At 34.3% G+C, this 23,554-nt stretch overlaps 1 protein-coding gene across 2 annotated transcripts in view; it reads left to right on the top strand.

Moving 5' to 3' along the window:
- Nlg3 (Neuroligin 3) overlaps positions 1-22,018 on the top strand; it is a 116,626-nt gene extending 94,608 nt beyond the window's left edge. For both annotated transcript variants that reach the window (XM_073079420.1, XM_073079419.1), the window contains exons 5-12: positions 715-831; positions 1,608-1,733; positions 7,742-7,880; positions 8,314-8,526; positions 10,519-10,657; positions 18,164-18,315; positions 18,771-18,929; positions 19,110-22,018. In XM_073079420.1, coding sequence (XP_072935521.1) covers positions 715-831; positions 1,608-1,733; positions 7,742-7,880; positions 8,314-8,526; positions 10,519-10,657; positions 18,164-18,315; positions 18,771-18,929; positions 19,110-19,956 — 1,892 coding nt within the window. In that variant the 3' untranslated portion in view covers positions 19,957-22,018. The remainder of the gene's footprint in view (positions 1-714; positions 832-1,607; positions 1,734-7,741; positions 7,881-8,313; positions 8,527-10,518; positions 10,658-18,163; positions 18,316-18,770; positions 18,930-19,109) is intronic.
- Positions 22,019-23,554: the final 1,536 nt, after the last annotated feature.

Below are 23,554 nucleotides of genomic sequence, written 5' to 3'. Positions count from 1 at the left end.
GCGTTTTAATAACGTTCGCGCTATATTCTGGCATAAACGACAAGAAACAATTTGTTTGTATGTTTGTATGAAACTTTAGTATTCTGGATCAATAGTGACCACTATTTATGTCTAGATAAACTTAAAAATTTGGCAAGTGATAAAAGGACGCCATACAAATGTTGCGCTAGCAGTAAATAGTCCCATAATTTACTCCTACATGCAATCTCGAGTGCGGAGCCTAAAGAGCGAAGTTCACAAAAACTTAAATAGGAAATTCTGTTACTGACGTCGCTATAAAGTGCGCTCTAATTTCCCCGAAGAGCTCGGGAAAATTCTGGATAAGACCCAGCTCTTAGAGCACTACATCCCGCGCAAGTTTAACACTGTTTTATCTCCAAGTGACTTGATTTAAGATGTGTACAAATGCTGTATCTTGTGGTAGCCCCGATAATGAGCAGTGGGTCTTAGTTGTCAAGAGCATAACAGTCATTAAAATAACTGGTCCAATTTGACTCCTAACCTGACTTATCTTTTTTACTATACTTTTTTACTTAGCTATTTACTATCCTAATGCTGGGTCTATACTCATAAGATGCGTAGATTACCCAGTATATGCCGACCTGGCTAAGCCAGGATTGGAAGAATTACCAAGACAAGAAAAAAAGTACAATAACGAATTTATAAGTGCTTTGATTACTTTTTCCTTATAATAACTTTTATATCTTGTTGCAGGCCTGCTGTTTCACAGAGCAATCTTGATGTCGGGATCAGGGTTGAGCCCCTGGTCACTAGTAGCAGATCCTAATAAGTACGCCGCAATGGTCGCTACACATGCGAATTGTTCTCCAGGTAAGTTATGACGGCGTCGAATGTGATAATAGTCAACACGCTCCGTGCTTCATTGCGTAATGTGACGTTTCAATAATACATTTCTGCCTTCAAAATACTCCCTTACCATAACTTTTAAACCAGAAAATAGCAGCGCTTAACTTGCTGTTTTTTTAGGTCTGATGATGGTACTTCCAAAGTTGATACACCAAGGGGTAGACAATTCAAATTATTTGTACTTAATTCATATTTTTATTTGTTACCTAGAGGAGACAGAAAGCTGTCGTGCTGTGTTGATTGTATAAATTGCGTATATTGAAATCGTTTGACATGAAAATTATTTGTGTACAAATGATCCAGTATATTTATTTCGAAAAATATCAACCAGACATATTTTATGTTACTAGTATTTTATTTATAAATTTCTATTTAATTGAGTTGAAACAGTTTATTTATCCAGAATTCTCAATATAATTCTGTTGAAAGTACTTGTATATTCATTCGTATTATTTTAGTTATTTATGTCAGGTATATGAATATTTTGATATCTTACAGCTAGACAATGTTTACTTATACCAATTATTTTGAATATTAAAATGACATATTACAGAAGTAGTTTATCAAACATTTCGATAAAGATTATCGTTTCCACCTTGTTCCATAGTATTTGAAAATTATTCATTCCTATCGATAATTTCTTTTAATTTATAGATTATTTTTTAAGATTTTTAAGATATATGCTAAGGGTATAATAACGACATTCTTAAAAGTCGTTTTAATCTATTATTTTTTTACAGACCTCACTCCACCAGCTCTACTGCGGTGTCTAAGAGATCGGCCATTGGAGGCCCTGCTGTCAGTACCTGTACAGGCACCTGACTTCGCGTACGCGTTCGGCCCTAGTGTAGATGGTGTTGTTATAGGTAAGATTGCAGTAGATACATTTCTTATGAGTCTAGTCTCAAGTACTGTCTTTGTGACTACTAATAAATAATTCTAGATAGAGCTGTCGAAGCTGTTTACGATACTTCTTATGACTAGTAGGTACCAACCTACTGTCCCTGTAGTTCCGTGACTGGAATAGGGCTACAGTATCCCCTGCCTGTCGTACTAAAGGGGGCTTCCGGGGTTGCGGGCGGCAAGAGTGCGAATTCGAACCGTCCAGTAAGTGACCCCGGGAAAGATGGAGGTATGTGTGGTCGCATACCGTCGTAAACACTGCATGGTGTGGGAAAACCGAAAACTGCTCCCTCAGGGCAGAGACCGATCGGGGCATCGCGCTTGGAGGACTCCGATAGTGTTCCGTCAGAGATTTCGGATTTCTCCAACAAGCGTTGAGGACGGCCACCGCGGAGGACTTTAGTGTGGTAAAAATCCCACATGACCCGGCGTCGTTCCCACGTCGTCGGGTACGTTTTGAAAGTTTCCCCCTCCAAAAAAAAAGAGGTACCAACCTATGCGAATACAAGTGAATTTCTACGAGAGTATAAAAAGCCCAAGTAGATATTGTACGAGTATTATATAGGTATGAAAAATATTGACTTTCATGTGCTTAATCAAAATATCATGTACTGAAACGTCATATTTAAAATGTAAAAGTCTGTTTGCGAGTTGTTGGTGAACTTCCCGATTACTCAGACATGGTGATCTAACCTAAACTAACTTCACACTTCACACTAGGTGACTAGAACACAACAACATTACCGCTATAAGGTATAGCGCTTCCGTAGTCGAACCACAAAGTGCCTTCAAATGTACACTTAGGCCCGAAATTGCTTTCGATTTTAGGTACACGAGGATACTCTTACGAAATCAATTAACGCATAACACGAAGGCCAGCGAAGTTTTTACCAACAAGAGAGATAAAAGAAAACTTCGCGGATTAGAAGTGGAAGTGAACTGTGCGTGCCGAGAATGAACATTATGTTTCGGAAACATGAACATACTCTTCATTGTTTAAGCTTCGCAATTAATATTTATTGATATGAGCAGGGCTTTCGATTATGTCTCTCATAAACTGTTATTGTGGAAATGTGAACGGTATGGTATTCGTGGCCGACCACTTGAATGGCTTAGTAGCTATCTAAGTGACCGGAAGCAATGTATTGAAATAAAGAGTATTAATCCGATTAGTAGAGAAGAGGAAACTTACCATTCAGATTTAAAATACAATAGAGTCGGCGTTCCTCAAGGAAGTATTTTAGGACCGCTTTTATTTATTATTTACATAAATGACATCATTAAAGTAACTAATCACCAATTTTCTTTCATGGAAGGAACATATTAACAAACTTTGCACGAAAATTAGTCGTTTCATCTATCCTCTATGGCGCCTCCCTAAAATTAGTAATATATCAACAGCGCTAAAAGCCTACCACGGTTACGTTGCGTCTAACTTAAGATTTGGTATACTCGTATGGGGAAACTCCGTAGATGTGAACAAAGTTTTTATAGTACAAAAACGTTGTATACGGGCAATCTGTAACGTAAGTCAAGACACGAGTTGCAAGCCTCTTTTTAAAAGATTGAAGTTGCTAACATTGACTGGTTTATACATCTATGAGACTTGTATCTTTGTAAGAAACCATATGAATCTATTCAAACAAAAAAGACAATTGTTATTTTCCTGTTAGAAACCAAAATAAAATATGTATACCATCTGCCCGAACGGTCCTGCGTTCTAGAAACTCTGAATGTATGAGTGTAAAAATATATAATAAATTATCTAATAATATAAAAGAATTAAAATGTAACATGTTTAAAAAAACACTACGTAGTTGGCTAGTCGACAAATGCTTTTATGCACTAGAAGAATTTATCCAATAAACAATCTCTTATATTTATGATAAATTGTCTAATATAAATAATAATTTAATAATCTAATGTATCAGTTGTCTAATGTATATCTTAATGTAAGTTATTATTTAATTTTAATTCTAATTGACTCAATTTGTACGCCACCATGTGGCAAATGTGAGATTCTTATATGTCTGTAACCAACATCAAATTGTAACCACATTGCAACAAATAAAGATTTCATTTCATTTCAATAATACTGACCGAAAAAAAAAACCTTACAAGATACGCGCGAAAAACTTAAGCTTTCCCGGGTAGTTGGGTAGTAAGAGAATATTATGAGTTAGTACAAATTATATTATAAAGATTTACAATTGAATGCATGCTAAATAAGACCAGCTTGGCAACTGGCTTCTCGGAAAATAACTAACGTGCTAACTGACAGCAAGTAATTTATGTTCGTGCTCACTATATTTGATTAAGTCTGTAGCACATATCCTGTGCTGCAAGTTACTCTAATATAAACCATCATACAGAAAATTATTGCAGAAGATTTAGCACTCGGGAGCACTCGGAGTTTCAATAATATTCTTATTCTACATTTTAATAAACTCCTAATTAAGCATCCAATTCACACGATTTTAAAGTACTCATACTTCATTTACTCGTCTTACAGATCCTCATGACACTTTTAGAACAGTTATTTCGAAAACATTACAAGATAGACAGACAAAACGATTGACAAACCCCTTAAAACGATGAGACTATAAGAATAAATTTCAGAAAACATACCAATAACGCAATCGTCAATCAAAAAGCATTTTTTTTTTTAGTTTTTTTGAGTTTGAGTTAAATAGGAGATGAAAACTGTCCAAAAACTTATCTTTATTGTGGCGCCACTGAAATATATTTTTTACTTAACATCCATTACTTTTCTTATTGCCGTATCAGTACAGATGCCACATTTTTTGAAGTAGCAAATAGAAAAACCGAAGATTTCTATGTTTTATATTGGCAGCAAAATCACACATCCAATTTACGAGTGGTCGGTGCCGATTGGCTCTTGATTGGACGACTGCACGGCTGTGTGATGACTACACAAAAACAAGGGGAATGGAACCGTGGGACGTAGGGAAGTTAGGGTTGCCAATTTCTATATTTATTTTATTTTTCAAACAACTTAAAGCTAAGAAAAGCCCTCGACTGGCCATTTGCGGTATTGCAACTGTCACCAATATATCGTTAGTTTTGTAGGAGCTTTTTAATTTTTTTACAGGCATATACTTAATTTGCAAGCCCTGGGTAAAGTAGTGAATAAACTCTGACGAATATTAGAAATGACAATTTGCAAACTATTTGCCTATGGAAGTGTTTGCAAATTGTCTAACACTTCCCTATGGAAGTGTTTGCAAATTGTCATTTCTAATATTTAATATATTTATGTAAGTCTATACTTACAGAAAAAATATATATTGGATTTGTTATACACATTTTAACGTATCTTTCACTAAACTGACACTCACATAAACTTTATACGAACCTTTTTCAATGTTGTGTTTCACAAATACCATTAATCACCTGCGTCGTCTATCCTGTAAAATGCAGCGCCGCAAAATATTTTCGCGAACGGGAACCATTTCCGCATAACCGAAGCGTCAACGGCCGATAAACTTCTCATACTGTATGAGACTTCGCAACTTCGCTTCGATATTGTCGATAAAAATAAGGTCGTAAAGCTGCAAGTATGAAGTGGAGGAATAGAAACGTTATTTGGAATTTAAAGCATGAGTTTTATGGAGTATGTGGAAAGTGTATGAGCTGATAGTTAGGGCGTTTATTTGCCGTACGTGTTTACGGTCGCACGTCCAGTATGCATATACGTATCTACATGAGCTCGCTGCGGTCTCAAGATTACAGTAACCGTAAAGAAACGACCAAGGTTTAATAGCATTAGCACATATTTTTTTTTATCTAACAGAAATAAGTAATTAGAGCACTGCCGTCAAGAAATAATATGTGTAACGAATTTCGTACAAATCATACATAAGTTCTACCAAAATACATTACACTTGCGTTGCTACTCCCGAGAGGGATGAGATATTTCTGAAATGACCCACAAACGGCTTTTCAAATCAGGACACGAATCCCTGCTAACAAAAGGTAGAAATAGATGTGGCGGTGCTATCATTAGCGAACGCCAGGATTCCACCATCTGTACTATAAAATTCTAAATATGTACAAAAAATGTTAATTATAATAATTTGAGCTAAATATAAAATTCCATTAGGTGGGATTACACGAAATTAAACTCTTTCTGAAACGATTCAACTCGCCTTTCACTGATTAGAAAAGTTTGGACAACAAAGCTATAATTTTAAAGTTAGTGCACTTTAGAGAATTAATTTCGAAGTAGTTTACACAACGAGTGCTGCGGGCTTTCTGTTATTTATTTAATAACTATAGGTTTAATTTGAAATACTGCTACAAAATGAGATTTGTGCGCCTTATAGCGGTGGTAAGCGTTGTTATGGTTTGAAGAGCGTGGTAACGTAGAGATACCAATGTGAAGAGGAAATCTTCTACTCCATTCTATAAAGGATCTAGTTTGAATAAAATCTTTTTTTAATTTTATTTTTAATGAGCGCCCTCACTACTATAAAAGTCCCAAAGGCGTAGCAAATCAATAGCGTAGATATGTATATTGCAATTTTTTATAGTACGAAAACAAAAACTATAGAAAATGGAGACACGGAACGTTCTGTGTGCAAGTTCGACTCGTACTTGGGCAAACATTACAATATATTCCATAGCATATTGAATTACCACATTACCACCGAAAAAACATCTCTTACTTTACGCATAGTATAAAATTCAAAGTGTCATCAACGAAATAAATCAAATTTTGTCAAGATTCTCGCAAAAGTTATAGTCTTGATAACTTCAATGCAGACCTTTCTGCTTCTAAACGTGCAGAATCCAGCGCTGAGCGTCCGAGCTTCGTTATTAAATCGCCCGCAAAGTTTTCTCATCTCGCGCGCTGCTGACGATGTTCGTTACACCAGCTCGTTGTGCAAAGAATCTTTTTGATATCTTTCTCTTTGCACCGACAAAGATATCTTTCCCTTTTCACGCCAACAATTGCCACGACGTAAGATTTGTTTTGGATTTTATTGGAAGTCACATAGATTGGGTAGTTACAAAAGACGTAGATAACGTGATAGGTGATCTATTGATATTTTTAGTCAATTCTTTGGATGAACGGATTATGGATACGATTATATGTATGGCACAATCTTTCAATCAATGCTAAGAACGCTAGGAAAAACTTAAAATACTAAATACGCATTTGCTTTTCAAAAAATGTATGCAGTCGTGAATTAGTTTTCAATAAACCAACTCCGATAAGTTATATCGTGTGAGGAAATATTGGAACTTTCAACTCAATTTCTTGGTGTATTCACAAGAAAATCATCCTTGAAATTTCCGTGTCAGTAGTGGAACAAGACGTTATGAGCCATTTACGTGAGTGCCTTTGTGATATGAGCTAAGTCGAGAGCGTGGCATATAATCAGTAGCGACCGCATTATTTAACCACGATGCTTACGCTTACTGAGTATGCGGGAATGCGTGGATCTTCCATGTCGCGTTGTTCCCCGAATATCCCAGGTATTCGTGAAGTCGGGGTATGCGTGATGTTGGAATCCTTATTTGTGATTATATCATTTTTATGGACTTTGACACGATAGCATGAAGAATGTTAGAGTGGTATAAAATTATAAAGTACAAACTCGTAGTAGCGATACCAACACGGCACCTTTTTTGGCCTTATAATAGCATGGGCATCATAGAAATAAAACTTTACTTGATTGTGTTATAGAAGACGTCTTAAGAAAACTTATATATCTAAGTGACAGATCTCCAAAGTGTTAAATCTTCAATATACTATCGTTCGACATGGACAGAAACAACCCAAATATTAATTAGACCTAAAGTCATCGGTGCGATAATAATATATTATGACTGGTTACAATTTACACTACAAACCTTTTTCATTTTTATCTGAACCTAAATGTATAGTGATACCAATAATAGAGAAGTACAATGACACATCTTTCATGACTTTATTTCTCCACAGACACAGGTGATCTCCTCATCAACCCGGACACTGGGTACGACTGGGGGCAGGTGGCGAGGCCCGTGCTCGGCAAGTCCACGGCTGTCAACGTCATCAATGCCGTCCTCATGCGCAAGAGCGCAGTTGCTCAACTTACCAAGTATGTAAAAATTATTATTATTATTGGTAATAACGATAAATTGCGTAGCTGTGTTATTAAATTATTATTAAAAGCAATTAATTTGTGCTTTAAAACAAATCAATTGTTGTAAGACTATTAAAGAAATAGATGATGTTACATCCAAAGGATTTCATCACTAGTTGCAATATAATTGAATGCTATATAACGTTATTTCTTACATAAGTTTCTATGTTTTCGGTATGATGTAATTAAGTTTATTTATGTGTCCAAATCTTTTATGTATAAAACGCGTAAAACATTAAATGAAAACCAATGTGACAAGAAAGAAAATAATGAATACGTAATTAATATATCTAACGAATTTATGAAGCGAAGCTTATATACATGTTATGAAGTTTGTAGCGAATTTAAATGTGGTGTATTTGGTATCTTTAAGACTAATTATTTCCAGATATGACCTCATGTTAGGCGTGACTAAAGCCGAAGCATACTTCGCGTTCAGCGGTGACGACGTCCAATACGGCATCGAGGCGGACAGGCGGTCCAAGATCCTCAAGTCCTTCGTTAGGAATACCTACAGCTACCACCTCTCTGAAATCCTTGCAACTATCATCAATGAGTACACGGATTGGGAGAAGCCGGTTCAGCATCCTATTAATATTAGGTAAAATTTTTTTTTTTATGATAAAATGGATATGATTGTATTAGTGACTGGCTCACCCTGCCACCCTTATTATGAGATTTCGTTGGATTCATCTTAATTTCACGAGAGACATAGTCTATTTTTTTAAGCAGACGGGATATTTTGTTTTATTTATAAATGTCTAGTCTTTGCAACAAACACTACATCTATTTCTACTTTAATGCAGCAAAGAAACGCTATACTTAAATAATTATAGGTTCTAATTTCATTTTTAGAGCTATTTATTTCTCATTACCTTCAGCTCTTGTCGATTTATTGACTGGCATTAATATTCGGTTCAACTTTTATTCCATTTGGAGTTAGCAACTGATTTTAATTAGCTCTATTAAAGACTTAATGGACGTCGAGTAATTTTTTGCACGTAGTACGTCTAGCAAATAAATATTTTCTATTTCAAAGGCTATGCTTTAAATGCTTCTAACTTACGATTGCTCAACTAGTATATCAACAACAACTTTATCAACTCAGTTATAGTAAAATACAATATGATTACTAAGAAAAAACAGAGAAAGAGCTCAGACTAGCCGTAAGGAATTTTTCTGAGACCGCCCCCACGCATAATTATTTCAATACAGTCACTACGCAATCCGTTTATGCATGTATGCATGACAAGAACAATATCTTTGAAACTGTAAAATCCAAGTAATACGCAACCGGACCAATACCCTTGCCATGAGTTTTCAAAACATCCCACAATTTTATGTTACGTTTACTCAATCCATTATTCTGTTCCGTTTGCTTCAGTAGACTGAGTAAACGTAACAATAAGTAAGTACTCAACTCTTTTTGTTCGCAAAAAAGAGAGACAAAACATAAACCGCTATTTTGTCAATTGAGACATTTAATGTTACGTTACTGATACAATCCCCTGGGGGCGCTGATTGGAAATTGTATGGGCAAATCATAGATTAGTAAAGATACTTCGCCGCCTTGAAATTGAATGAAGCCACAAACGGCTTATTAGTAAGTTATTTTTTTTTAATTATTGACAAATAAAAACATTTTTAGAGAAAACTTGCAAATAAATAACGAATACCGCGTAATTTACATAATAAATAAATAATTATTTCAAATATATTAGGAACATTTTAGCACGGAGACGTGGCAAAACTTTTTTCAATTCTCAAAACTGGATACATTTTCTTGTTAGGAGTGAGTAATATTTACTTATCCAAGGGGCAAATACGTAAACAAATATCAAAACAGTCATATTTGTCAAAACGTAAAAACTCATGGTAAGGGTACAGATGTGGTCATAAACCGGCGTGATATAAAAGACCCTAAACATTTTATTGGTTGGTCCCAATACTTATTTATATGCTTTATTTTTTTACTACCTACATTATAGATGTACTTCTCAGTCCTAATCCTCAAATCAGTGCAGAGCGAATCCTAGCATCTCGAGTTCTTTATCCCAGTATCAAAGATGACTTAACTTTATAGAACACTTAAATTGAAACAACTTGGGATTTCCAACTTCCTGTCTAGATTTTTAAGATCACAATAAGAGTAAAACGAGTATCGCTTAACTCTTTCCGCATTAAACCCACAATATAAAATTCCGGTTCGTTTAACTTAGACGATAAGAAGGATTTAGATTTATAAAAACACATCACCATAACAGCTTAGTCTACCCGTCTGGATTGATATACTTTTTAAAACATCACTGAGAACTTTCAAGCATATAACTTTTCAAAATGTCATCACTGAATCCTGTTTCATATGAAATTGTTTACATATCTATGGCAGAATTGACATAAGATCTTAATTTGTTACTTCTGTTATATTAAATACAAAAATGATTGTAATTTAACACTGGAAACGGCCACTTGTCCATCTTTGCTAGCGATAATGGTCCTAAAATCATTGACCTGATCTAATACCTGTCCGTCATCGTTATGGACGTGGATAAAGGTCCCAGAATTATTGAGTTAATGGCACTATGTTCCCCAGGGATGAGACGTTAGAAGCGCTGAGCGACGCGCAAGTGGTCGCCCCGACGATCCTGACCGCCGACACGCACTCGGCGCTGCGGAGGAATTCCTACCTGTACGTGTTCGACTACCAGACCAAGTTTGGTGATTATCCACAGGTGAGTTGTTGCTCATGTTTTGGTAGACTTTTCATAGGAAGGTGTTGCTTGGTAATTATGATTGACTTTGCGTTATAAATACGAATATACTTTATTATTATGACTGACGTACTGACCTTCATGAGATTTTTATAATAGTTTTATAAAAATATTTATTTCTTAACACGGTACAAAAGACGGTATCTTGCCATGTAGAAGCGGATTCTGCCAGACAACCGAGGAGCTTAAGCGAAATAAAAGTGAAAGAGTAGATAGATAATTAAATTGTGTATACTGAAGCTTTAAAGCCATTACTTACAATACTTACGAACCGAAGCTACATAAAATTTACAGGAGAGTCATTTAAAATGGAAATATTCACAAAAATAATAAAATAAATTCACATAACTTTTGGATTAATTGCCTTTCAAGCGTCTATACTATTATTTGAACAAGAGAGGAAATAATGGATGAGAGCTAGCAGTTATCTCAATGTTTAGGACTTACAACAGACTGAGTAATCAATCAAATGGATTTGCTGTCAGGTAGAAGGACTAACGAGTTTCATAACTTTATAATAAATAGCGAAAGATTTATTGATGTAACTACTGTGTTTAAACATAACAAAACCTATTCATAAATAGGCAGTCATTTTCATTCGTGTTTTATATTAAATAATAAAAGTATTTTCAAAACTGAATACAATTTATTAATCAACGAAATTCTGATTGCACTAATGAAAATTCAACATTAGAAACGGTTGTCCAAAACAAACGGCACTTAGAGTAACCAGGTACAGAAACAGAGCCAAGTTTTGTCTGCAACTGGAATATTGCTGATCTGTTGGCAAACATCCACCAGGTTCATTGATGGGAACGTGTAGTTGCCCTAAAATACTTGCCAAAATACACATGCAGATCAAACAAACGTGCTGTGATTTGAAGATGTGGTGTCATTTTGATCAGCGTTGCTGTTATCGTGTTTGGTCTGACTCCAAAAGTTATGATTGTTGCTTTTGCATTAGAAAGACGGGTTATAATGTGGTATCACGTTTTATGACAAGACTTAACTTTATGGCAAAGTTATTATACGTAGCATGCGTGGTGGAACAGATACTATTCTGACATGCAAAGGGTTCCAGATAGTATTCTTGACAGATATTATTACTGAATACATAATTCGGTTTTCCTTCGTAGATCTACATACTGATTTGTGTAACTATTATTATTAGATGCCCATAGTAGACGTTTAAGCACCTAAAATATAGAAAATCAAGAAATGGTAAATCGTAACAATATATAAACTGTTCTCTTGGTAGTTTTACTGGGCTACCACTTATTTGATGTATCGAACTTATTCTAATATTATCCTGTAACTGCAGTCCTATGATGTTATTTACCTTTACCATAGATATAGAATGTCAATTTATTTCTCATGATTTGTTGGTCTTTAGTGTAGCAAAAAAATTCTAAGTCCATGAGTCTGACAAATAAAAGGCAAATAATATTATGTCAGTATCAGCCCTATATAATTCCTCGTCATAGATTATTGTACCCGGAAAAGATAAAATCAACTTAATTATACATGTAAATTAGGTGTTGAATTATTATCATTATTGCTTACCTATATTACGTTAGTAGCTACATTTTAATTTTACAGAATTATTCAACATCATTGGCTACCCGACCATATTGCTCGTTAATTCAAATTATTAAGTACGCAATTTAAATGTTAAGCATGATTTCGTAATTAACATTTTCCGATTCATGAATTTTTGATCCAATCAAAAGTGATTTTGCTGTAAAATTTCATTTAATTTTGCGACACGTTTTACGGAAGCGATGGCTTGTTAATGAGTTAAAAACCGCAATGTCGGTTTTTTCTTCTATAATTTTGTGCCTTGTGACTATGTCAGTATCAGTTTCATATTCAGTAGGTATTCGCTTATTATTACTTTGAAAATTACCTTTAAATACTGAAATCAGTACCTAAGCGTAAATTGAAAATACATACGTACCTACGTTTTTAATTTCATTATATACTATCCTAATTTACTTGAAACTGCAACATTCTTATTTTTTGTCTCTCGGTACAGGTTAATGTATCAAAATACGAACCATTCTGGAATAGATTTTGTTACTAGGCTTGAAGTGTCTTTAAATTTTTAAAACCTTATATGTCACAATAAATGTTCCTTGTAGGATGTTCGTAGAGTAAACCGCATTAAAAGCTGCAGACACACGGATATATCAACACACAAAATAAATATGTGCTCACAAAACTATTTTTAGGCTCCCTGACCTGACCAGTGTTATTTATTGTGTCAGATATTTTACTACAAAAGTAAGTATTGTATTGTTGTACACTGGAGGACTGTCGGGGCTCTCAAGTTGACTCGGTAAATACCCTACGAGTGCTAATAAACCAGCCAGAAATAAAAGAAAATCCAACTAACATCCATTCGGTAGCAAAGTTCACAATGATCAAGCCTTGAGCGATGCCAAGTAATTAAACAGTTCCCAGACAAAACGACCTCTGCGCGCCAGCTGCTGCAACGTATACTGAGATCTTGTGTAATCGGCTTACTTAGGTAAAGACATAGTTCCGATATAATATAACGTTATTAAAACCGTTTCGGGCCATCATACCATACCATATTATTAGTTATCATCGTTTCATAAGGACCAAGGAATCGAAATTAAAACTGTAATCAATTTCATATGCACTTTTCTGTTGAATTTTCAATGCTCGCTGAAGTGTAAAAGAGACGAAGCGTATCAAGTTTAACGTGTATTAAAACAAGTGTTTTTGTCTACCGTTTCAAACTGAAAATACCAACTGTTGTGAAAGTGGTTCACAAGATGCGCTTCTGATATTGTTATAAGAGAACAGTTTTATATATCGATACGAAAACCACATATCAGGTCATAACCAGTTTCAAGAAAAACTGATAACTACAATAGAAAAACTACAAAGATAATATTAATTAGGCCTGTAACAAAGTGTCGTGTTCGAGTAAGTATGTGATTCGCATTGGTAATTCTTCTCAATATTCGATTGTGAATTTACGGAATTCTCATTCACAGTACGAATCTCTCGTATCTGTTTTCTGCATTCGTATTGGTTTTTATTGCAAATACTTTTATGAGATTCTACTGGCAAAATATTTATGGCATAAAGTATTGGTATATTTTTGATATCGTTAAATATAATAATTCTTAAATCGTTTCTAGTCAAATTTCTTACAATATATTTAAATGCCTTAAATTATAACAATTTATATAGCAATTGTTTGAAATAAATTCAGAGAAAATAGAGAGCTTTATGAAGAAAAATACTTTCTTTTAATTTTATTTTAACGTTATTTACTTTTCAATCCTATTTCGCCTTCGAAACTTTGGTAACGAGTATTAAAGTTTCCATTCGCATTAGTTACAACCCTGATATTAATATAGCGGGAAATCTCAAGTTGGCTCGTTTACTTTGAACATAGACGGATGTAAAGCTAATTAGACGCAGCCAATGAGGTGGTCAGGATACAACCTGTTCCAAATTACTTTGGCTTTTAGTGAAGCAGCGGTTTAAACTGCAGTTTAAATTTGGGTATAGTTACACTAGCAGCGAATAACGAACAGCGAACAATATAAATAGATAGTAGCTGCAAGTTGGCTTTTTATATTTTACTGCTATAACTATGGTAACGATAATTAAGTCATAGTGATAGTTACTAACACCGTAACACCGTAATGAAAGTAGAACTCTATGTGATTTACCTGATATTTCTTCCTAATAATAGCAGCGTTAAGCGCTGCTGTGTTCTGATTTAAAGGCTGTGAGAGAGACATACCTATCCGAGTCATTCCAGCTTAGTTCTCAAAGTAGCGGCGCATTTGTTTGACCTCAAGTAGAAATGTAATCCTATCTCGGGTCGATTATAGATAACCATGGGTGGCAGTAGAAATTGCCATCAGGTGGACTATAGCACGTTTCATATTATGATACAATGTAGTCAAACTGTCAACTCACTTTTACTTTGAAATGTACAGTCAACCTGATAGCAATTTCACTAAAACGCACGAACACGCTTCGTTATCTCACAAATGACACTAATTATTTTTGTCTGCTACAAAGAGTTACTCGCAACTTATGAGACAGATACCTTACTCAACTTAAGATCTAAGCACATGGCGTTACTAACTTTAAATTGCTACATATAAATTTATCCACACTATAATATACTTGGCAACTTTGTGAACAAAATTTTGTGAGGAAACGTATGACCCTGAGAGTTCTTTACAAAGTTCTTAATATTGTACGAAGGCTGCTAACTCGTACTTGACCAGAATGGTAAACTTTAATATTGTTACAGTGAAGGAAACTTCTATTAGGGAAAGGAATAATGGGTTCATGATGTATGATGACAAGGTATCTGAAGTCATGTTTAGTATTTTACGCAATCACCCAACTTTGAGAATTTATTCTTTTACGTTAAAACGAGTGATTATATGCGTAATATTTATATCGCACATAACTCTATAGAGTCAGTGATTTGCAACTTAAAAATTAGAATCCAGAGTCAACATATAACCATGGATTACTATTTTAGAGAGATTGTCGTCGGTCGTTGCCAACTGTCATCACCTTTCCTGCCTGTCGTCAGTAACAGTCGTCGACGACAAATACCACGATTGACAACTATCGGCGAAGGTTTTCGTCAAAAACTGTTGCTCGTGTGTTACCTCCCTAAGATGCTACAATAGAATGTGAATCCTTAAGGCGCAACTATTCATCTAATCTAACATAATTCAATAGCTTAAAATAACGACAAAAATGTATTTTGAACCAACAAATTAAAATCGTTCGTAGCGTCGTAGAAAATCCTTTACATTTCTCAGAAATGAGATTTATCTTTTCTACTTTTTGTATTTAAATACTTCTTTGTCTTCTTATTAATATTCAAAGAGAAGTCATTTCTGCGAAGAAGTTAAAGACACATTAAAATATTGTTTAAATTTTATAAAATCCTTCTTTGTCTTTGTGAAAATAATTTTCTAGAACATTTTGACTAAAACTTTTAATGAATAATAATATAAATGAAACTTAACAATAATATCATCAGTAAAATTTCATCAAAACTATTTTGAAAATTTCTTAATAAAGAATTTAAAATTATTAATTTTTCAGCTAAATGAACGATTTACATTAACTAACATTAACATTCGAAAATTTAAGCATTTGAAAATTATATTTATGAATTCAGTGGTTCGAAATTTAAACATTGGCGTTTCGAATTTTAAAATCATATTGAGAGAGAGTCGCAAAACGTTCCATTTCATTTTCAATACAGCGAATATGAAAGAAAACGTTTCTTCAGATTTAATACCGCCTTTGTGAATCGGAGCATCGAGAGTCAAATGTTAGGGACGCGCTTGAAGGAAGCGACCAGCGAACAAAGCCAGTTCCCAGTTGGTAAATTGTTTTACAAAACTGAATTGTTAAATAAAATATGTATTTTTATATAAGTACAACTGGCGGTGTCGCATTTTTATTAATAGAGATAACATTTAGAATAGAAAACAGACTTACACGAGGGATTCCAACATATAGAAACAGAAATCTAATTACGTCATTAAAATGTTTGCTTTTCCTGGAATTGAACTCTCTGCGGGTTCGACTGGCATAACAGTAGACTCGTATAGTCGTAGAATTTGTTTCGACCTAAATTCTTCCAGCGAAGAAATTCGCAAAATTCGCCTTTCGTACACCTACAGATAGGAGAACAAGTATCCAAAGTCATATCGAAATATCACAAGTCAAACATCAAACGTGAAACCGATTCGGATGGATGTTTTTCATCATCCCGTGCGATGTAAATATTCTCGAGCACAATAACTGTAAATAACATTATGGAAATCATACAGAAAATAGAATTTACAACTCCGTTGCTTATATTCAAGGATTCTTTGCGCATCAAAATACCCTATTGTCAAGATTCTCAATGTTATCTCGAAGATATAAAAGGAAAATCTTACTGATTTATCAGCATATTTGTAGAGCATATCTAAAGATTTACATGATTTATGACTCATATATCTATATGTCAAATTCAGTAATTCTTTGTCTCTAAGAATAAAGTAAGCAAGCAAGAAAGAAGTGAAAAGCCGCTTTGTTGTATATTAAAATTCATATCTGAGGGATTTTAGACGGAGCTCCCTCCATTCGTGGTCGATTACAAATGTAAGTGGGTGGCATAGACCAGTTAATATTGGATAAGCACGTTCGTATGCTGTGTACTTACAAAAATATATATATATATATATATATATATATATATATATATATATATATATATATATATATATGTATATATAAATATATATATATATATTTCTTATGTGCTTGTGTATGTCACTGAACTCCTCCTAAACGACTGGACTGATTTTGATGAAATTTGTTGTGTTCAAGGGACTTGAGAATGGTTTAGATTCACAATTTAGTTCGTGGGAAAAGTTTTTTTTTATTTATGTTATATAAAAATGAATATTTGTCTATATATATTTTATAGAATCGTAAACTATGCATTTGATCAAGTGACGATCTTTAGCAAAGTTGTTGTCCAAGACCCCACAAAGGTTTGGGAGTTGGTAAGACCAATTTTCGACAGATGGCGCCACTATCATTCCAATGAAGATACAAATTTTCTGTTTTATGTATGTCTTATTATTTCTTTAAAACGCGGGCGACGCGGTGGGCACTACTAGTATTATATGTAATATGTTAAATTTCGTAAATATTTATTTATCCGAACAATACACTTAAAAAGCTCACTTGTAACTTATATTAAATATTGAATTTCTCAATCAAGAGATTCATAATTGCAATTTAAATTAAACATTCACCAATTTAACTGGGACCCTCCGGGCGGTCCGTCAATTATAAAGTTCACTAATTTCATGAATGTTCTATTACTGAATTCCCACCCACAATTCATCTTATCCCTCATAGTTTTAGTTTAAATAATAATTAAATTACAATTCTGTTATCGTATCACTTCATTTGTAATAGTTGCCCCAATAATTAAATTAAATCAAATGATTTACTGCATATTAAATTTATTATTTTCAGTTTAATGAATTGGAACAATATTTATGAATACACATATTTTGGAGGCATATTATAACCAGTTTTATGCACCACATGCTCTTTGTTGTTGTATCTCACTTGTTTGTTAAACGGATTTAGTAAATTTTTGAGGCACTGTACAGTAAAATTTCACAGGTTATATTTTTCTGGGTTCATTCGCTTTAGTATTAACGTTATTACTAAGGAAATCAATGTAAGTATGTATGTAATGTAAGTAACCTGTTCACTTGTTTCCAAAATGCTGGCCAAGATGAGTATACCACATCTTAAAACTGTGCGTTAAGTGCCCTAGAAAGCAAAAGTAATTTAGAAATGGTGGGCTGACTCCTCAAACATATTCCTATACTTTAAGTTACGGGTTACTAAGAAACTAACTGTTTCCAGCGGCAAGGCTGCATCCACGGTGAGGAGCTGCCGTACATCTTCGGCGCCCCCCTCGTGGGCGGCCTGGCCCACTTCCCCCGCAACTACACTAAGGCCGAAGTTGCCCTCTCCGAATCGGTCATGCTCTATTGGGGCAACTTCGCGAAGACCGGGTAAGTGTTCTTGCAAACTTCTAGTTACCCCAACTTGATCTTTGAAGTCGAAGTTGGGAAGTGTCATTCACTACTATGGAGTAAACTTATCTGGTCGATTGGAATAATTTTTCAAACGGGTAGTCACTTAGTTTTTCAAAAATCTGATTAGCAATGTCAAGTAACATTTTAATGACAGTTTTTAAAAAAAGATCGGATTACCAATAAGAAAATAATATTACAATTACTGGTAAGTTAAAATCGTACATCACAGAATACGTATTACTTCATATTAAGAATGTTTAACACAGCCTAGCTTTATTTAAAACATGTTTAATAATGTTCTTATTTACGTCTTTATTTTTCATTGTAAAATTGTTAAAGAAATTAAAATTTATTACCACACGATGTTCAATTTACAGTAAGCAAATGTCAACAACTAGTATATATTTAAGAAAATGTATTCATTTGTACAGAAATCCAAACGAAGCCCAAGAAACTGACCCCATTAGAGCTGGACGGCAAGAGCGAGTGAGACTGAAGAATATTGAGTGGACAGCGTACGAAGCTGTTCACAAGAAGTATTTGAACATTGATATCAAGTCAAAGCTAAAGAATCACTATCGAGCACATAGGTAAGTAAGGTTTAGTAGAAGTTAAAATCCAAAACATTTTGATGTGTGAATTAACATTAAAATGTGGAAAATGACAATTTGAAACTTTTAAGATTCCACATGAAATAGAAGTCTGACGACATACTATCAACTTTTTTGTAGGATTTTCTTCAGAACTTTCATATCATCTATTGTCCACAGGCTATCGTTCTGGTTAAATCTAGTACCAGATCTTCACAGGCCTGGTGGAGAAGATGTTCCTCAATCACATCACCAACTCGAACACGAGGATTCATCTCTACAACCCACTTTAAAGACATTTACTCCTGCATTCAAAAAGACGACTGAAATCGTATTAACCGACACTGGCGTTGCCACAAAAGTACCGCTATTGACGATACTGAATGTAACCGCGCCATTGAATTTCAATATAGGCGGACTGAATATAGGTACGCCAAGTACTGGCTCAGAAAGTAAATCAGACACGTCAACCGCAGCGCCACCGGAAGACGGATTCGCTGCATACTCCACTGCCCTTAGTGTTACTATAGCTATAGGATGTTCTTTATTAATTCTTAATGTATTAATATTTGCTGGAGTGTATTATCAAAGAGATAAGACACGAATGAATGGACAAGATGGCCATTCGAACGGCTCGCACCTGAAGAAGCGAGTCGAGAACGGACAGATGCCGAACAATATTTGCGGGGACCTCGAAAGTGCCCTGTCCTACCAGACGAGCTTGAAAAACGACCCCGCGACGATTTTGAGCCATCATCACACTCACTCGCATCACCAGCTCCCGCCACCCGAATTTGCGGACCTACCAAGCAACAACGTGGCGGGCATGGCAACCCTTCCTCGTGCGCCGCCACCGCCTAAGCTCGGCAAGAGTAACATCAATACACTGGCGAGCGGCCAGCTGCAGGAGAACCAACCCCTGCTCTCTGCGCACCAGATGCAAATGATTAACACGAGTACTCTCACGAAGAAGAACACGCAGTTGAACGCTAAGTCGAACGTGACGATGGAGGAGCTGCGTGTGTGACGTCAGCGTGCGTGACTGCAGCGCGCCGGCAGCTGCAGCGACGTGCCGCACCACGACGAGATCGTGTGACTCCCGCCGGACCTTCTTGAGTGTGTCAACGATTATATTTGACTTTACGTGGCCGCTCGCATAGAGAAGGTGTAAATTTGTGATTAGTGATATGTGACACTTTTAGGTAAATATATCGTTTAAGTTAAATATTAACAATGAGAAACGGTGAAACGTTTGTGGCTCAAGTGACCATTTAGACTTGTCGGTTAGAAAATTATCATATCCGTTAATGATATAGGAAGTGAATTGTTTATAATCGATGTATCGAACGATAATTCAAATAATTAAGCTGTAACTAGAAGTGAAGTGTTTTAAATCGACGAACCGGACGTCATAAATTTCAGTGTTAGAAAGGTGAATTGTTTAATCGACGTATCGAACGATGTTTAAAATAATTTCATTGTACATGTTTGTAAATAGTACATAGGTGAAATTTAAATGGAAATTGTGTATATATAGGATAAAGAGGCTCAGCCGCATATCCATCCTAATTACGACATTAATGTAATCCCGAGAATAGTGCAAGTTAATAATTAACGATATGGTGTGAATTCTGTCTGCTATCGAAGTTTGAAGGATGTCTGTATAAATTATTACGTTAATGTCATAGCTGTTATAAATGATGATAAAGTTTAGATAGACAAGGAAATGTTAGATAGTAAACCGCGGTGACTTTGAAGTTACTGAGAGGGGGTATTCTAAGGTTAAACATTTTCAAATTTCGATAACAAATTAGAATAGCATTGGAATTATATTGGAAATTTCTGTATAAATTAGAGAATTTATAATAAAAGTTACTGAGAAACACCAATTTGATTATCCGACGGTTTATCGACTTAGAAGCAATAATCATTTTCGTCTACTTATGAAATCAGTTTGTAGTAGTTTATTTCAGTTAATGTTGCTGACTATAAATGTCGTCGATTAAAATTTGGAGTAGTTTAAATTAAATTTGCTTTTTGAAACAAATTCGAATCATCTTATACATTTAAATTGAGATTTATCAAAAGCAAACCTCATCTCATGATTTATAATAACAAGTTGGTTTGGCTTTTTTAATTTTGACAAATTTATTTAGCTTTTATATTAAGCTTCAATTTAACATTTTGATTTTTTAAAACTGTTTTGCTTTACTGAAATGTACCCAAGTTTCTAGTTAGCAAAACCTTGTAGTTTAATTTTTAACATAGACGGACCAATAGTTTGTTGTATATATGTAAATAAAATTAGAGCGGCACAACAGGTTGTAAACCCATTAATCCTTTAATATTGGAATATAAAAAATATAGAATGTGCTTCTTGTATTGGCCCGACGTTTGTGTAGAATCAAATACTCAGAAAAGAAGGTATCTAAACATAACTCCTTGTATTTAATAATGTATATGCCACAAGTTTATGCAAAACACTGTTTCTTCCACACACATGACAAGTGTTGACTTCTTTTATATTTTTTATATTCTAAGACCTAACTTATACTGACTGAAACCGTCAATAACCTTTAGTGGTGTTAGAATCAAATTGTTCCAACGTATTGGTGTAGGTTTTCTTTACAATGCAAAGGCCCAAAGTGGCCACTACTGCCAATGTATGAGACAACACGCAATGACCGATTCTTTTACCAAAATGTATTTACAAAACATTTTTTTAAATTGATCTGGTATTATTACAGAGGCGTTGCTACTTAAAAACTATGTAACCTCATTTACCAATAACTTACAATTTTTATATGGCTCAGTGTGAAATCTGTCTGGGACAAGTATGAAGAAAAATAATGATTTACTTATAAGAATATTTATTTTTAATTGTTAATACAACAATGTATTAGACGGAGTAGATGTCAGAAAACCGTTGATTTTGTCGACTGAAATAGTATTATGTAATTTACTATACAAAGTGTAAAAATGTATCAATAACGAAAAGGAAAATAACAATGTAATAAGTATTATTTTGTTTGAAAAGTCAAAGTAATGTAAAAGTTAACTGAATGCTGTTCATAAATGGGCTATAGATATTGCATACACAATACAAATGCAAAAAAAAAAACTGAAATCACTACTGAAATCTAGCCGGCTAAACACATATCGTGGCTACGTCAAATTATAATGAAAACATTACAGTTTTACTAAGATTGCAGCAAGCATTGTACGATGCAGAGGGTATTGCAGCAAGATATTTCCACGAAGTAGTAGCTCGTAACCCTTCTCACTCTAAGTTAACTCAAACTTTAATAGCCCCTTTACGGACTCACTAAGTTTACTAAGATATATATTACTTTTATATTTTACATTACGTCAATGATCCAAACTACTTTACAGAATTAAACTAAGCTTCCTCATTTCATATTTTTTATATTTATAAATATTTAAACGTTGACCTTCCATCTTCAAGGTTCCACTAGAAGGCCCGTCGTGATTTCAACTCATTCATTGCAACTCATTGATCCTACTTTTGTTCCTACTTCAACGCTATAACACCAATCCGTTTTAATTTAATAACACCTTAAATAATAACAATCATTGTAATGATTTTGCAGAAAATATATCGATAAAATATGAATAAATCTAAGGACTTTACGGCCATTTTGATTTTTATATTCTTTCAAGTATGCAATTGACCTTATAAATGTTAAATCCGAATTTACATTCGAAAGGTTAAGCGTAGTCTATCTGTTTGAAATTCATTTAAAAAATATACATTCTTATTATAACTCATTTAAAATTATGAAAATTTTAAGTGTCTGTCTATTACGGTTCAAGAGATAGATCCCTGTGACAAACGGACAGACAGCGGAGGCTTAGTAATACGGTTTCATTTTTACCCTTTGGGTATGAAATCCTGATAAATAGACAAAAATAATAAATGTTGAAATATACATAATAAGTAATTTGGGGTCCTTGACGTAAATCATAGATTTATTTAAATTTGTTTTTATTACAATCCAATGTTGTAAGAATACGATGTCGGTGCAGTCTGTACATAAAATTTATTAAGGTACTTACCGAACAGACTTAAAACTTTTAATAAATAAATGAAAACTACATTTTTCGTATTATTTATATTCAGTTTTATAGGTATATTGGATTACAGGTATGTATGTATAAATAGTTTTAATAATGAATGTAATCTTGTAGCTTTAGTATTTGTTCTCGCTCCAACATTATAGAGAAAGAACGAGAGGTAAAAAAGAAATAATTTCCAAACTACTGAATCAACATTTTTGACAACAACACAACAACTTTGTAGTGACAAAAAAGGTTGTATTTTTATAAAACAAGTAAGCTCTTTTGTAAGCACAGCTCTTTATTAAATTCTTAATTATTATGGATGCAATGGAAATACAAAGAAGTACACGTAGAAAGGAAATAACTCTTTGCAGGCGTGGCTCGATGTCAGAATAGAAGATAGTCCCTAGAGATGATAGTTATGCACATGTTTGTACCTCTATGCGATAACTGCAGAGTTTCCTTTAAGTTAGTTCAATGTTGGTAGCTAGACGCAAGTTCATACAAAATCCCTATAGAGCCTTTAATTCATAACTGTGATAACA

The sequence above is a fragment of the Epargyreus clarus genome, unplaced genomic scaffold (genome assembly GCF_041222505.1).
Source record: "Epargyreus clarus isolate Ecla_fem2 unplaced genomic scaffold, WU_Ecla_fem_2.2 ptg000014l, whole genome shotgun sequence".
Taxonomy (NCBI): Eukaryota; Metazoa; Arthropoda; class Insecta; order Lepidoptera; family Hesperiidae; genus Epargyreus; species Epargyreus clarus.
Note: the sequence above shows the minus strand (reverse complement) of the source record. Positions and strands in the feature narration are given on the sequence as shown.